The sequence below is a fragment of the Argopecten irradians genome, chromosome 6 (assembly GCF_041381155.1).
Source record: "Argopecten irradians isolate NY chromosome 6, Ai_NY, whole genome shotgun sequence".
Classification (NCBI taxonomy): Eukaryota; Metazoa; Mollusca; class Bivalvia; order Pectinida; family Pectinidae; genus Argopecten; species Argopecten irradians.
This window is the reverse complement of record NC_091139.1, coordinates 17580326-17596619: the sequence shown is the minus strand read 5'-3', so window position 1 is coordinate 17596619 and position 16294 is coordinate 17580326. Positions and strand designations below refer to the sequence as shown.

Below are 16294 nucleotides of genomic sequence, written 5' to 3'. Positions count from 1 at the left end.
TTCAGATATCTTTCTAGTGATCCGAATATTCCTCTAAGATAACTTGGTTGATACTCGCTACCATCTTTTTGTCGAACACATAATAAGAATTTCGTTAAATACTTATCAAGCTCGACGGGAGAAATGATTTGAATGTTTCTATTTTCATTCCATGTTTCTAAAAATGATTTTTTTTCCTTGTGTTTGCATTTTCCTGGTCAATTACGAATTGATTGACATCTTTTTCATTCATATTTACAAATCTCAACTCGGTGATCGTAGTAGTACATGAAGGTTTGATTGTATCTTGTTGGAAAGGTGGGAGGGTGTTTTTTTATGGACTGACTGACCTCTGGATCAAAGCCAAGGAAATCAAACTCGTCGTCTGCTAGGCCTTTCACTAGTTCGTGGTTAGCAGCAGACACAATGTTCTCCCATACTTCACATGGATATCCCGTGGTTGCTAGGGAAAAGATATCTCCGTCTTACACAGGGGGGGGGGGGGGTGTAAGACAGCACACACGCGCTAGACAATAACGTGACGTCATCAATAAATGCGGCGTAACCACAGCATGCATTGTAGATGACGTCATCAATTTTGACGCATAACGACGTTCCTGCATAGTGGCGCAACGTAACAGCTGGAAACAAACAGGAATTTCGTCTTTTGTCTACCAACGTCACGTTATTGTCTAGCGCGTGTGAGCTGTCTTACACCCCCCCATGTAAGATAGAGATATCGTTTCCCTAGCAACCGCGGGATATCCCTGTGAAGTATGGGAGAAATAAATATTCGCGGGACATTTCATTTCACTAAATTCGCAGATTCCTTCAAATTAGCAAAATTAATTAATTAATTAAGTACGTCGCAAAATTGATCGAAATCTATGCTTTTCATATCACAGCACAGCCTGTTGTATGAATGCCGATTTCGAAGGTTACAATGATTATTCGATTCGGGAAACTGAATCTCCTAGAATAAGTTTCAAGTAGTAAATCGAGAAATTAATTAGCAGTGAAACTAACGATTATTTATTATACATATTCAACATTACTTATAAGAGAAAGTTTGCACTGACACGGATTCAATAACCATGCTATCTAGTTCATCATTATCAGTGTATAATGTTTTCTTTCATACCTACACGTGTAATACTGGCTGGTCTAGGGCAATACACTCATGTCGCCTGAGGCTGTATTGCATGGCTACCCATGCAATAAAGCCTCGTGACGTCACGGCGTCAACAAAATCTCTATTTCCTCGGTAAAATTTTAACATTTTTTTCACAAAATTGACTGGTTTTACTATAAAAGATGCAAGCAACGGAATTTGTGTTGAAAATATCACGTAATTTTTCATGTATGGAAATTGACTTCCAGTCGTGGATTTCTTCGAATTTATTTCAAAATGGCGGGATATTATAGTTGTAAAATTGCAGTAAAACGTCGTGGTATGAAAGAAAAATACTCTTTCATAAGTGGATATGAAGGATAGGGATATTCTACCCTCGGGATCACAAAATGTTGCAAAACCCTCGGCAAGCCTCGGGTTTTACTACATTTTGTGACCCTCGGGTAGAATATCCCTATCCTTCATATCCACATATGAAAGAGTCTTATAATACAACACGCGCGGCGATTTTATTGTTACGTGAATAGTTGATGCCGTAGTACATGTAACGTGGGATCATGACCCACCTTTTGCGGGAGCATATGAATGACTCGATTCCAATCAGCTGTTCAATCGTTCAGACGATGACGTGAGAGAAAAATATGTGTATTTCAATAAAAAAAAATTGCAACTGCCGCGGGAATTAATAATATTCATTTACTTGAAAAACTGTAAATATAAGGAATAGATGTTTATTCCTTAATTACGAGATTTTTGAACAAATGCAATGTGATCATTACCTTTTCCATAAAGTGTTGTATAGATTGCGAAGGAAACTCAAAAGTCTTTCCATTGATTCTTTATGTTGAAAAGGTATAAGAGTTAATAAGAATTCGTGTATGATGGATTTGCTGTTGATACTTTTGATGGCTGGGTTGATCAACATTAATTATTTGGAAAGAATATACTTTGAGTTTAGATAAGGAACGAAGATGAAACGAATAAGGTTACCATTTACATTATCATGTTGTGTTTTTGGTTTTACATTAGAATGTAATTATGTACACTTAAGATTTCTAACATTCTAACAATTCTTTTTTTCAATTTTAAAGTAAATTGCAAACATGAAAAACCCTTTATTATCCTGAGAGTATTCCTGTCTAATAATTGTAATTATCACAATAGGTGTATAAGAAGGAACATATATCTTTACCTACCGGTAGATGTATTAGATTTACCAAGGATCATTCCTCTCCGTAATAAATTCATGAATTCCAAACGGAGACTTGTCATCATTGATGAATCGGTTTAGGGACGTCTGTGTGATATGGTGCTGAAGTATAGTTTGGTTTATTTACCTTTTATTATCACCGACATTTGATTTTTTACTGTATTCTGATAAACAATACTGAACAAATGATATTAAGTCTTCAGAAATTGGATAGACAAAATATTAATATTATAATTAAAAAAGTTTATTATTGACAAAAAGCCGTAGCTAGCTGCGATATTGCTTAGAATAATAGTAAAATGTCGAGCTAATGAAGACTGGAATATTAAATTTCCTGTTTTATTAGTGCGGCAAAGACAAAGATTACCTTTTTCCAATCGACAGTGTAAACTTTAACGCTGACGGATTCTGTTACTGGTATCCTATATACCAATATATTTGATGTCAATAAGATACAAGTTATAATTATCTAGAAATATTGTTTTCGATGTTATTGAAAGTCGAGTCAATATCAAGGATATATTCAGGTTTTTATAACTCTCAGAAGAAAATGTTTGGATTCATCGCGGAGAAGTTGGACCATTTGTGTGTTCGGAGTATTATTCCACCGATCAGGAATCATGGAGAGGTAGGTATGTTTGTTTGTTTATTTGGATAGGTAGGTACATTGTAATCATTATAGTCCAACCTCATTATACCACTACCTTTTGTTCAGGTCTATTTTGGCGGTAAAGCTAGGTTGAGATAATTTAAAACAAATACATTCTACTGTAGAGACTTACAAGTCAATCTTTATTAACTTACTTTGTATAATGGACATTGCCTTAATTTTGTATAAAATGGTATTTATTAAAAATGAAACATTTCATTTCGCGCTTGGTCCATTATGAGAACAAAAATCACTGGATTTTTTGTAAATAACACCATGAAATATCGGTAATGATTTGGGGATACATGCAGAATCGACGGGAATTTCAAGTTATTTGAACAATTGTTTTACAATGTATATTACGGTATGCGACAGTGTCAGACTTAAAGGGGGTTACATGCATGTAGTTCTGATGGTTCAGTTAGCGGTATGCGAGAGTGTCGGTAATACCGAGTGGCGATACCTCGAGGGAATCATGTTCAAAGCAGGTTAATGGTAAATTGTACATGTGAACAAATCTCCATTACAATATTAATTTCCTAGAGCCAAATATATTCATCACTTGAACTATAATTGGCATTTAATCGTGTACAAATATGTCTTATTAACACAAAAAATTATATAAATACATATATTATATATTTGCCTTTGGTGCATGCGCAATCAGTACTTCATTTCATATAGGATATAGTGTCACGGATTTTTTTCGGGATGCAATAATTTTTTTAATCAATTTTAACTTAAATTTAGAAGCTCAAATTTATCAATGGTAGTAATGGTGTGAAAAAAGTAACCTTTGTAACTGAAGAAAAATACTAAATGGTTTGCTCCTGTTTTTGATATTGAAAAAAAGTCATTTGTCAGCAGTGGGACATCTTTAATTAATTAATCATTAATCAACTGAATAGTAAAAACGTTCACTCTAATAACATAACAATGAGTGTATTAAGGCAGTAGTTTTAATTTCATCTGGGTATGACAGCAATTTTTGTGTTCATAACCGGATGAAATTAAAAAATACATCAATGTATACATATTTTTTTTAATAATTTGATAAAATAAAATACATTTTAATGCACGATTCTACTGGTTTTTAAGGAATTATTTTTCCAAATCAATACGCGATGTCAATGTTTTTATTGTGACGTCACGATAACATCGGAATTTTGCGCCATTTTTCGGATTACTTTTTCATAGTGGTATGGAAAAGGTATTGGCCAATCAGAAAGACAGATTTAGTATGAAAACAAAGAAAAAATCATTATAAAATTATATGCATGAATGCGATGCTGTTTTTTGTTTGATTAATTAACGCCCAATAAACAGCCAGGGTCATGTAAGGACGCCTTCCATTTATGAGGTGTGTAGTGTGTATGAAGTGCATGGTACGTGTTTTTGGAGACTGCGGTATATTGTATTGTCTTCTTGTCTAGTGGAGCCCTCTTTATCGTGCTATATCACTCAACACACCCCGACCGGTCAGATTATACTGACAAAGGACGACCCAGTCGTCCCACTCCTTTCATGCTGAGCGCTAAGCAGGAGCAGACACAATATTTATAGACTTTGTTGTGTCTCAGTCAGGGAATAGAATCCAGATCCCTACATCACAGGGGTGAGAATCAACAGAAGGCCTTGATCGTAAAAGTCGACTAAATTTAGGATCTTATCTTTTCTCTTCCTCCTTACTTTTTCTCTTCCTCCTTACTGACTTTTTCTTACCTAATGACATCTTGGAACCGCCTCACTTTTGGCCTTTGAGCGTTCTTCCCTGTGAGGAAGGCTTCTTTATCACGACTTTACACTATTATAGCCTGATTCACCCATGTTGAAGTTATGCATAGTACTATTTGATGAATTTCAGTTATTTGCGAGTTAAAACACTTCTTCTATCCACCTCAAGATCTAGAATTTGTGAGAGTTGTCCCGATAGTTTTAGGATTTCTTTTCAAAGTTCATTTCGAGGATATTAATTCTGTCCTCGAGGCGGCTTGCAGTTAAAGTGAACGGTGTCGATAAGTCACGTTTACAAGTTTTAATTTCCTATGACTATCTACAATGTATTTCGTGACTCCTCGGAAGAATGAATTTGTGCAGTAGTACTAACAGTCTGTCGTGATGATTGTGGAGGGTCAATCAGTATTGGTGTTGTTGCACCTATTGAACAAAGCACGGACTCCACGGAGTCTCTGGCGCCATGTTGTCTCGAAATAGTGTCTTTCGATAAATATTTCCTTAAAAAGTCATAAAAATCACTTTATATTGCTATTTTTTTAGGACCAACAAAAAGAACTAAATCGAACTTCACGCATGCGCACTCTCTGCAAGCCGAGATGTATCAAACGTAAAACCTTTTATTTTTGATTCCAATGTTAAAATCACTGCTCCATACTTAACAATTATCTATTTGTTAATTTAAAGTATATGCTGCGGTGCCGAACTCGACTGTGGAAACGAAAAAGATGATGTTGGTAGAAAGACGGATGATCATAAAGACAAAATCTACTCTGTGAAGAATAAAATTAATGATCAGAAGCCAACAGTCAACACTATTATTCTTGATGAAGGAACCGTTAGAAGACAGGTAAATTACTGTCGATGCAACAAAAGTGAACGGTTTCGGTTGATTACTACTTTCAAAATGGACGACTTTGTTGAGCGTGTTAACCCGGTACTGCCGTTATAATGAGAAGTTCACTTACTTAAATATATTTACGACAATCCTCGATATTCCAGGGCTTCCGATCACTTACAATCTCTACACAAGAGAGATCGTAAGTTGTTATCCGAATTGTTGGTTCGGTTAATTTTTACTACAGCCGGAGATCATCTAAAATTGTCTGCAATACTATCTAGCTAGTTAATGTTACACGTGTTTCATCTCGGAAGTAAGGTTTGGAAGCACAATGTGTTGCAAACAATACTTTGTTTGTTTGTTTGATTTATTAACGTCCTATTAACAGCTATGGTCATGTAAGGACGGCCTCCCATGTATGCGTAGTGCTGCGTGCATGCTGTGCGAGGTGCGTGTTTTGGGAGACTGCGGTATATTCGTGTTGTGTCTTCTTGTATAGTGGAACTATTGCCCTTTTTATAGTGCTATATCACTGAAGCATGCCGCCGAAGACACCAAGCAACACATCCCACCCGGTCACATTATACTGACAACGGGCGAACCAGTCGTCCCACTCCCTGTATGCTGAGCGCTAAGCAGGAGCAGAAACTACCACTTTTATAGACTTTGGTGTGTCTCGGCCAGGGGACAGAACCCAGAGCCTTCCTCACAGGGGCGAACGCTCAACTCAAGGCCAAAAGTGAGGCGATGCCAAGGGAGGCATTAGGAAAGATAAAGTCAGTTAGGAAGAAGAGAAAAGATAAGATCCTAAATTTAGTCGCCTTTTACGATCATGCAATAGGGGCAGCAGGTACAATTCTAACGCCCTACCTGCAGGGCCACTTGCAAACAATACAGACTGTCGTTCTTTGACAATACAGTATGAGGATAAACTCCTGTAGATTAAATGGGCATGATTTTCACATAAAAAAACAAACAACATTCCAATTTTGGGCATCGTTTTAGATTAAATGATATGTTTTTGTTTAAAAAATCACCAAAAGCCAACTGAAATGATAAAAGTAAAATACCTTTAGCTTCTGTACGTGTAGTCTGGTTTCCTAAATCAACATTTAATATTTTTGGGTTACATTTCAGTCTTCAATTTCTCCATGACAATGTTTCAACGCTTGCCAAAAACTAATCCACACTGATGTCCGATTTGACTACGGTAATTACTGTACATACTTAACGTAATCTGACAATATGTAAACTACTTCAGTAATATTGATAGGAGTCTTGTTATGCACGGTACGTTTCGTTAAAACACGTAAAATCGTTGTCGCTTGTGCTGCAGCTATAATGAAATACCTGGGTAGGCTTACACATGCGTGTATGACGTAACAGCGCCACCTGCCGGCACCGTCGAGATAACATCACCAATACTTTGACCAAGTTATCGAGAGCGTAGCGACATCGTGCCAGGTAACAGCGACAGCATATATATGCATCCTGATGTAGTAATCAACCGAAACCGTGGTTAATGAAGTGTACTAATTTACATATGTATAGTTACCAAAGAGATATTTGTCATATTTGCTATTATATTTCTATAATCACCATTTTCCTAACAATGTCAAAATGACCAGATGTGTATACTTTTTAACTTGCATCGTCAACTTTAAGGTCGAATCAGGTCAAACTCGCTCATACTACATCTATAAACACTAGTTAACATATATAGCGGCATGGTTATTTGGTGACAGGAATATATACTGAACCTTGTGGACTTACGGAACTAAAATGTACAATTTGATGTATATTTTGCCAGAATTTACAAACAAAAAATCTATGAGTCAACAGTAATAGTTAAGGTTAGAACGCACACTTCATATCAATTAAGTTATGTTCAAGTACACCTAAGAATGATATATATTTATGCATACAAAAAATAACTATTTCAAACGGGGTATTTAACTTTAATTATGTAATAAGCTATATGTGCCAAAATTACTCTTCGCTGTTTCCGGTCAAAATAATCCCACGAGATACTTTTTATGCAGTATTTAATTAATTTCTCTAATAGCGCTTCACTTTTACTGTAAACTAACTTTTATTCTCAGAAGCTAAATATCTATTTCAAAACAAGTCGAGAAGATTAACGTTCGCGGATTTAAAAATTGAATGGGAGTACCTATTAATATAAAAATTGAAAATGTTTATTCGCGCACATGAACATTTCCGAGTTTACTTTAATCGTAAAATTCAAGAAAATAAATTTCAAGCGAATGAAACTTGGTTTGTAGTAGATATTTCGTAAGTCATTTTTGTATTTTGTATTGTACGTATCATTTCTTTAACAGAGGCGCCAAAGGACAACCTTTACGCCGTATCAACTAGCCAAAATGGAGTCGCTCTTCTCCAAATCCCATTACCCGGATATATTCCTCCGCGAGCAGCTAGCGTCCAACATTAGTCTCTGTGAGGCGCGCATACAAGTAAGAACAAGTAAATATATAAGCAAATATAATGTAAACGTAATTTTAATCAAAGATGCCCAATTGCATGGAGCTTAACGGTCTTCTGCCTTGGCGTTGACTAAAATGAATTTTGACAATACTTGTTTGTTTGTTTGATTAATTAACGTCCTATTAACAGCGCTATGGTCATGTAAGGACGGCCTCCCATGTAAGTGGTGTGTTGCGTGTATGTTGTGACATGTCATATTTTGGGAGACTGCGGTATATTCATGTTGTGTCTTCTTGTATAGTGGAACTGTTGCCCTTTTATAGTGCTATATCACTGAAGTATGCCGCCAAAGACAACAAGCAACACACCCCACCCGGTCACATTATACTGACAACGGGCGAACCAGTCGTCCCACTCCCTGTATGCTGAGCGCTAAGCAGGAGCAGAAACTACCACTTTTATAGACTTTGGTGTGTCTCGGCTAGGGGACAGAACCCAGAGCCTTCAATGGTTTCAAATTTTATTATATTTTGACAATACACAATTTAATAAAATTTGAAACCATTGCTTAATATAGCGCCTTGTGATTATTTATATTGACGCAGATATGCATACTGTATATGACTGTGGTATGTAAATCTACAAAGATACCAGTAAAATCTTTTATGATGGGTTCCATATTCTCTATCAATACACGGTTTTATTTGAATGATTTACGCCACGTGCATCAGTAACTAGAAAAGCCCATTATATCTTTTCATTTTCTTTTTACAGGTTTGGTTTCAAAACCGCCGGGCAAAATGGCGGAAGGACATGCGAAATTCCAACATTCCAACTTTCCACAATGAAAGGCGTACATGTGGATTTAACAGAATCATGGGGGAATTGCCATTTCCACTTCATGGAGAATCCAGAAACCTTATGAGTTTCCAACCACATTACCACCTGACGAGGGGTGAATACAATCGTCATGCCTCCCCTGGTTATTTCAGTTCTTACTCTCCTCAGCCAGAAATGCTCTATCGGAGGTACATGTAAAAGCTAGAATCCATATGTAATGCAATTAGAGATGTAACTCGTTCAGTTTTATGGTATGTTTACACAAACATACACTTTTATAGGTAGGTTTCTCCCAATGAAATATAAAGAATACGAAATCGAAATTGATCCTGTTCATAGATATAATCTTCAGATCATTTCCAATGCATACAGCGAACAATATGGGTGGTCAGTTGCCTAGCTCGACCAGGAAAATACTCCTCTAAAAATAGAGCGAATTCAAGCTTTACTTAGAACATGACGTATTTTTCCCCAAAACGAGGCCGCATCAACAAACGGAAGCGTGCAACAAAATGTCAGATAGCAGTGACAGTCTTGCCACGGTATGTTTAGTAAAAACAAAACAACAACAAATCGAAGTGCGATGGATCGTTTATATCTATCATGTAATCTAAAACACTTCATGTTACTGACATACGCTCGCTAGCTTAGTACATCAAACATATATGTAGTTAAGTCTGCCACTGCATGTCCGCTGGCATATGTGTTGAATTTTAACTCACCACGTGCAACACGAGTCCCAACAGAATCCGGGTTAGTTCCGCTTGAGATGTGGCTTCTGTTTCTTCTTTTATTACATGCCATCTCTGACATCTATTCCCTAGATATATATCCTAGGATGCTACCAATACCATTCTTATTCCGTCCTCTTTGTTGCAGATTCAGATACATTTTTTTTCTCACAAGCTTTCGTTCAGCCATTTTGTTTACTTTTAGTACGTAACAATGTGCATGCCCGAAACTTCGACAACACGTTGCATTGGAGCTTCATTTACGTACTATCCTGTCCGTCTAACATCGTAATACATCAAGGATTTCCTTCAAATTTGTATTATAGACACATTTGTTCAATCTCATACGCATACAGAAATTTAAATTGAGGTATTTTTAATATGTTTTTTTTAATATTTTCTTCAGTTTATCAGATTTTCCAAAAAAAAAATATTTTATTTGGTTGGAGGGAAACCTACCTTTAAATTATTGTTAATTCGTTCTGACGAATTGGTAAATAAAGTAAAGACCTTCAATTATTTTCAGTTTTAGATAGCATAAATATTTCTGTTTTATGGTACAAATTTTGCAAATTGATTACATAATTTAATGAATATCATGTCGTATGGTACTAGTACCTAAATATCAGAAAAGGCCGAGTTGTAGTCAATTAGATAAACGTGCTTGTATGAGGAAACATGACAGAATCATCATCTTTATCTTGTAATTAGAGGTTGCCTCTAAAATATTCTCTAATTCTAATATGTGTTTAGCTAAAAGAAAATGCTTTGTTTATTCTGCAGGTCTGGGAGTGACCCGTTCCATCGATGCAATGTGACTGGTTATGAACGACACCCTTATGTGGCATGTACCTGTGCAACAAAAGGGGAATAACTCTAAGTTACCGTTCACATCAGCGATAATAAATATTGTTTCTCTAACTCGTCGAAATGCGAAAATTTCGAATAATAAATTTATTTAATGTGTTATATTTAGATGTTGAATTTTGATTTCGTTTTGATTGAAAATTAATGTTAAAGCAAGATTACATTTTACTTGCAACCTCACTGATATAGAAAATAGACATGTGCATAATTTCGTTGAAATCTGATAAAAGGTACAAAAGTTATTGTACGGAAACCATGAAATTATCTGCCATGATGATTTTAAAGTCTCGTAGCTCAGTATCAATGCAATCCGAGATCTCATTGATATAAAGCTCAGCCCTGCAGGTAGGGCGATTGAATTTAGGATATTATCTTTTCTCTTCTTCCTGACTGACTTTTTGTTTCCTAATGCCGCCCTTGGCACCGCCTCACTTTTGGCCTTGAGTTGTGCGTTTGCCCCTGTGAGGAAGGCTCCGGGTTCTGTCCCCTAGCCGAGACACACCAAAGTCTATAAAAGTGTTAGTTACTGCTCCTGCTTGGCGCTCAGCATACAGGGAGTGTGACGCCCGTTGTCAGTATGATATGATTTTTTGTTTGTTTGATTATTTAACGTCCTATTAACAGCTATGGTCATGTAAGGACGGCCTCCCATGTATGCTGTGTGTTGCGTGTATGTTGTGCGAAACTTCGGTATGTTCGTGTTGTGTCTTCTTGTATAGTGGAACTTTTGCCCTTTTTATATTGCTATATCACTGAAGCATGCCGCCGAAGACACTAAGCAACACACCCCACCCGGTCACATTATACTGACAACGGGCGAACCAGTCGTCCCACTCCCTGTATGCTGAGCGCCAAGCAGGAGCAGAAACTACCACTTTTATAGACTTTGGTGTGTTTCGGCCAGGGGAAAAGAACCCAGAGCTTCCTCACAGAGGCGAACGCTCAACTCAAGGCCAAAAGTGAGGCGGTGACACGAGGTAGCTATTTACCTGGATTTTTATGGAAATTAATTTTAAAAGTTCCGCCGTTGATATACATAGAACACAGATTTTGTGGAAACGATGTTGTGCTTTTTCACTTGTGACAGCTGAATGATATCGCGCCCGCTGGAATTGGAGGTAGGTGTATCGTGAGTCGTGCTGGTGACGATGTCAGTTTCAGATGCGGATTAAGTATTACTAGTAGACATTTCTAACATCTCGCAATGCATAACAATGGATTATTAACATATCATTTCTCTTACACGATAGTGTATATTGATAGTCGTACTGGCTGTTTTATCTGAAATAAATATTGCTCCCAGTGAAATCTTAGATATATTAAATGTTAAAAAAGCGCCAGGACCTGACGGTATAAGTCATAAAACGTTGAAGTGAACAATTACGGTATATCAGGTCAACTTCTTCGATGGATAAGTGACTATTTGTGTAACAGAAAACATGCGGTTTTTGTAGAACAATCATTATCTTCTTTTAAAACAATACTTGCTGGAGTTCCTCAAGGTTCTGTACTCGCACCCTTGTTTTTCCTGATGTACATTAATGATATCTCTTGTAATCTTGCTTCTCTAAACTAGGCTTTTTGCAGACGATACCTCACTCTCTTACATTGTACTCATCCTCGAACTTACTTCTAATCGAGAATGAAGCACAATCGGACTTAAGGAAACTAGGAATTTGGTCGAAAGATTGGTTGATGAAATTAATTCCCATTAAAACAGAGGCTCTAGTCATATCTAATCGTCAGTTACCGTATAACCGTCCCTTACTTTCGATAACACTCCCATTCATTTTACTAATAATCACAAACACCTCGGTGTTATTATAACTCACGACTGTAAGTGTAATATCCATATAGAATATATCTAAAGTAAAGTAACTAAATACATAGCAAGTGTACGCAAACTTAAACTTATTCTAAAATGAAATAACTTGGAAAAACTGTATCTCACTTATATACGACCTTTAAGTTCATTTTCCTTCTACCATATATCTTTGGAATGTTTTAGACCATAACATTAGAAATTCTCCTTCCATAAATTCTTTTAAACTCAATATAATGAAATCCCTGAAAACAAATACAAATTTTAATATCCTCCATTGGCGTCTAAGAAACCGAGCAAGTTCCCTGAATTATGACCTTTTTAGAGCAAATCTTACCGATTCTGCATATTGTCAGTGTGGACATCCCTGTGAGGATAGCTATTCTTTATTGTTTGCTCTCTGTATGCCAATCATCGAGCAATTTAACACTGAGTTTTCATGGTACGAAGGCGCAGTTAGCGTTGATATTCTATGCAGAGGTGATCTTAACATTTCAGCCATCAATAACATGAAAAGGGTAGATTCGATTCATCGACTCACTCTCTCGCTCACACTTTCTCTCCTCCCCCCCTCTCTCTTTCGCTCTCTTACTTATTTCCTATATCATTACAAGTTGTCAAGATTTTTTTTCTATTTTTCATCGCTTGTTTTATATATCATAATGGTATCACACGAATAATAAGAGTACAAATCAATTTCTTAACCCAATGAATGGGAGTAATCTCTATCTTTCTCCCTCTCTCTTACTAGTCATCCGCCGGAGTACATACTCGTGTACACTTATCTCTGTTGAAAATGCGTATTTTTTAGCTGGATATGCTATCATATGAACAAGCTATTTCGTCACGTCATACATATGCTATAAAAAATATTAGCTCTAGACGATATTTCATTTTTCTTTATAATTGGCCAATCCAAGAGTTCACCGGTACTTGAGCTCTTATGGCAACTTAGTGCTTCATGAAAAAAGTCTATTCCTTAATTTTCAATTCGCACTTCAATTCGATTCAGACATCGTGCGTACACTGTATATCGTGCGAGAAGCTCAGGTGTCGCCTACCCGATCACATTGGTTTTCCAAGGACACTCTGGTTGCCTTCCATTCTAAGACCCCTCGCGCTTTTTCATCCAAGCCATCGAAATAATTTGTATAAGTTGTATAACTTTTTTGGCAATCAATGTAAAATAAAGTTCACATTTTTTATCGTTCGGACATGGTTTTAAGATTGTACAAACCCAAAACGTGGCATAAACAATTGGTTTGTTTTCAAATATTAAGCAATTTAGAGATATGTGTATTATGAAATAAGTAAAACCGAAAGAAAAAGGGAAATCAAAAAGCGCTTTTTAAAAAAAGAATGAAACTTTGAAAACTCATCCTCATTCAAAATATTTATGTTAATGGCGTTGACTCCATTAATCATTTTTATACAAATGTAATAAACTTATGAGTGTATAATGACAGTACAGCGACAACATTGATTCTGTTGGTGGGAATTAATGCAAACGTCACTCTCTGCAATCAGAACACCTCATGAAAAGAAAATGAAATCCGATTGAATAGGCTGTTAAATCTTACAAGTTGTCAATGACTTGATGCAGGGATGACAAAGATTATGAGGATTATGAATAGATTATTCGTTGGGCAAATGGCCGCATTTTTATATATATCCACAATACTATAACTATAAGGAATACTTTTTTTCAAATTTTGTAGAGATTATTGATAGTGAGACAGTGTTATTGTTATAAAATTGTAATAGGAGTGTAGTCACGTTCGTCTGTCACTGGGTTCCGTATAAATATAGCGTGGTCAGAGAGTAAACAACACAGGATTGTGGTACATGGTATTTTATTGTACCCGCAGATGCTTAAATATCAACATAACAAGTGTAAAGTTAATAACAACAAAGTATACACTTGGACATAGAAGGACCCTACCGCTGGTTCTATACAACTACTACTTTCACACACGATTATTATTTGTTTGATTAATGAACGTCCTATTAACAGCTATGGTCATGGAAGGACGGCCTCCCATGTATGCAGTGCTTGCATGTATGTTGTGCGAGGTGCTGGGATGTCCTCGGCGATGTCCGCGCAAAACTTTTAAATTAAACATTTTGAGATGATCCCTGAAAACAGTCGAAGTTGGTCTCGGAGTCCGTGTCTGATCGACGTAAGAAATGTCTAGTAGTAGTTGTATTAGAATCGCCATCTTTGTCTTTGAATATTATTTAAATGCCGGTAGTTGTACCGCAGCCTCCCAAAACACGCACCTCGCACAACATACACGCAACACACCGCATACATGGGAGGCCGTCCTTACATGACCATAGCTGTTAATAGGACGTTAATTAATCAAACAAACAAACAAAACAAATTCAGTGACTGGGTTTTTATGTCCAGTGATATGTATTGCCCGAGTGTCGGGTACGTTATTTTCCATCAATTTCTGACATAGGTGTTTTCTCATACTGGTGTTTGTCAGTCGCCTAGTTTCGGCAACTGGTAGTTCGCACTGTTTGACCATGTTTTTCAATAGTTGGCTGAGTTTATGTCGACCAACTGGACTTCGAAGAAACCAGTGTGCATTTGGATTTGGCTTAGACACATTCGTTACAGGAGCGAGATAATATGGATGGTTTTTGTTGCAGTAGTTTGAAAGCCTTTTATCGCTAAACACTTTGTAGGTTTCGACAGGACATTTTGTTTTGTTCTACATTTTACTCTCGCGAATATTGATTCTTTTATGCGTTTTGTTTGGCGTTCGTTGTATGTTAAATATTCAAAATTAGTTGCACTATCGTAGCAAAGTTCTACATCTCCCCAACATAGTGACCTATGTTCCTCTCCCCTCCTCTTATCCCGAAATATAGTGTATTTTTCATCCAAAGTGTATTCAATAAATGACGTTGGTGTTTGGTTGCCTTACTGTCCTTTACCATACAACGTGTTCATGTCTGCGTCTTCAATCCTGTCAGCGGCTAGTGGCTTATTACCAAGTCCATGTTTTTTTCAAATCTTTTTGTTTTTATTGTAGTGCCTCTCGCATACCAGAAAATCCGTAGCCAGTAACTATAATTGCACCATATCTGTGTCTATTTAAGTATCTCTCAAATGACCCAATCATGCCTTTTAAATATCCTCGCTGCTACTCAGATCCATCTTTTTGGCGCATACATATGAAAAATTTCGTCAGGTACGAGTTAAGCTCAATGACTGTAATTTCATGAATAAGTCTCTGTTCATTTTCTGCTTGAAGAGACGAACGTAACAAATTTTACATTGTATAGAGGTTTTTTTTCATTGAATTGTGGTTTTTTCTTTAAGAAAGGGCACTCTGATGGAAAAGGTCGTAATCTTGATTTTGCATGGACACTATGGATCCGAGCACATATTTGCACTGATAACGAAATATAAACACACTTTTACTTAAAATTTCATGTAATTTCCTTTATTTCTTGAAGAAATGCAAGTAACTCAGTCTTATTAATGTTCAAGTGTCGCAACTTTTTAATAAATTCTTGGCGTTTCCCATCATCATCAATGGCATCCAAATCACTTAGAACTGTCAGTACCAAGTCTGCCTTGGGCTTGTTGGAAATGTCCTTGTGCTTGGACTATTCATCTGTCGTGCAAAAGATTGGCGTGTTTTTTTTCCTTGTAGCCAAACTATTGGTAGCAATGTAATGAAGGAAGTCTGTCATATTTCTTTTTGCACACAAGAGAAAAAATAATGAAATCCGTGTCTTGTGCCTTTTCGCTGACATTGGTATGGCTACTGCCCTTCCTGAGATATTCTTTTTCTTGAATAAGGCGCCTATTAAAAATGAGTTAATTCTTTAAATACTTTGATTAAGCATGTTAGTTGAATAAAGTTCACAAAAAACAGAAATGTATTTCAAAGAATAACTATATGCGTCACAAAAGGTTTATATTTAGGGATTATAATGGAAGTGTATTACCGAATATATTGATTGTTCATACCTGAAATCCTCTCTGTACATTCTTCAAATCTATACAGGACAATAGTAACT

At 36.5% G+C, this 16294-nt stretch overlaps 1 protein-coding gene across 1 annotated transcript; it reads left to right on the top strand.

Annotated features, from left to right (window-relative positions):
* Window positions 1-7929: 7929 nt before the first annotated feature.
* LOC138326291 (retinal homeobox protein Rx2-like) lies at window positions 7930-10450 on the top strand. Its single transcript, XM_069272408.1, has 3 exons — window positions 7930-8022; window positions 8768-9021; window positions 10348-10450. Exons 1-3 carry the CDS (start codon window positions 7930-7932, stop codon window positions 10436-10438), a joined length of 438 nt encoding a protein of 145 aa, XP_069128509.1. The 3' UTR covers window positions 10439-10450.
* Window positions 10451-16294: the final 5844 nt, after the last annotated feature.

What these genes read in the sequence shown, in the direction of transcription:
- LOC138326291 (XM_069272408.1), top strand. Translation starts at nt 7,930, where the DNA reads ATGGAGTCGCTCTTCTCCAAATCCCATTACCCGGATATATTCCTCCGC. An exon ending in TCTGTGAGGCGCGCATACAA is followed by an intron (nt 8,023 to 8,767) that starts GTAAGAACAAGT and finishes TTCTTTTTACAG; the next exon opens with GTTTGGTTTCAAAACCGCCG. An exon ending in CCAGAAATGCTCTATCGGAG is followed by an intron (nt 9,022 to 10,347) that starts GTACATGTAAAA and finishes TTTATTCTGCAG; the next exon opens with GTCTGGGAGTGACCCGTTCC.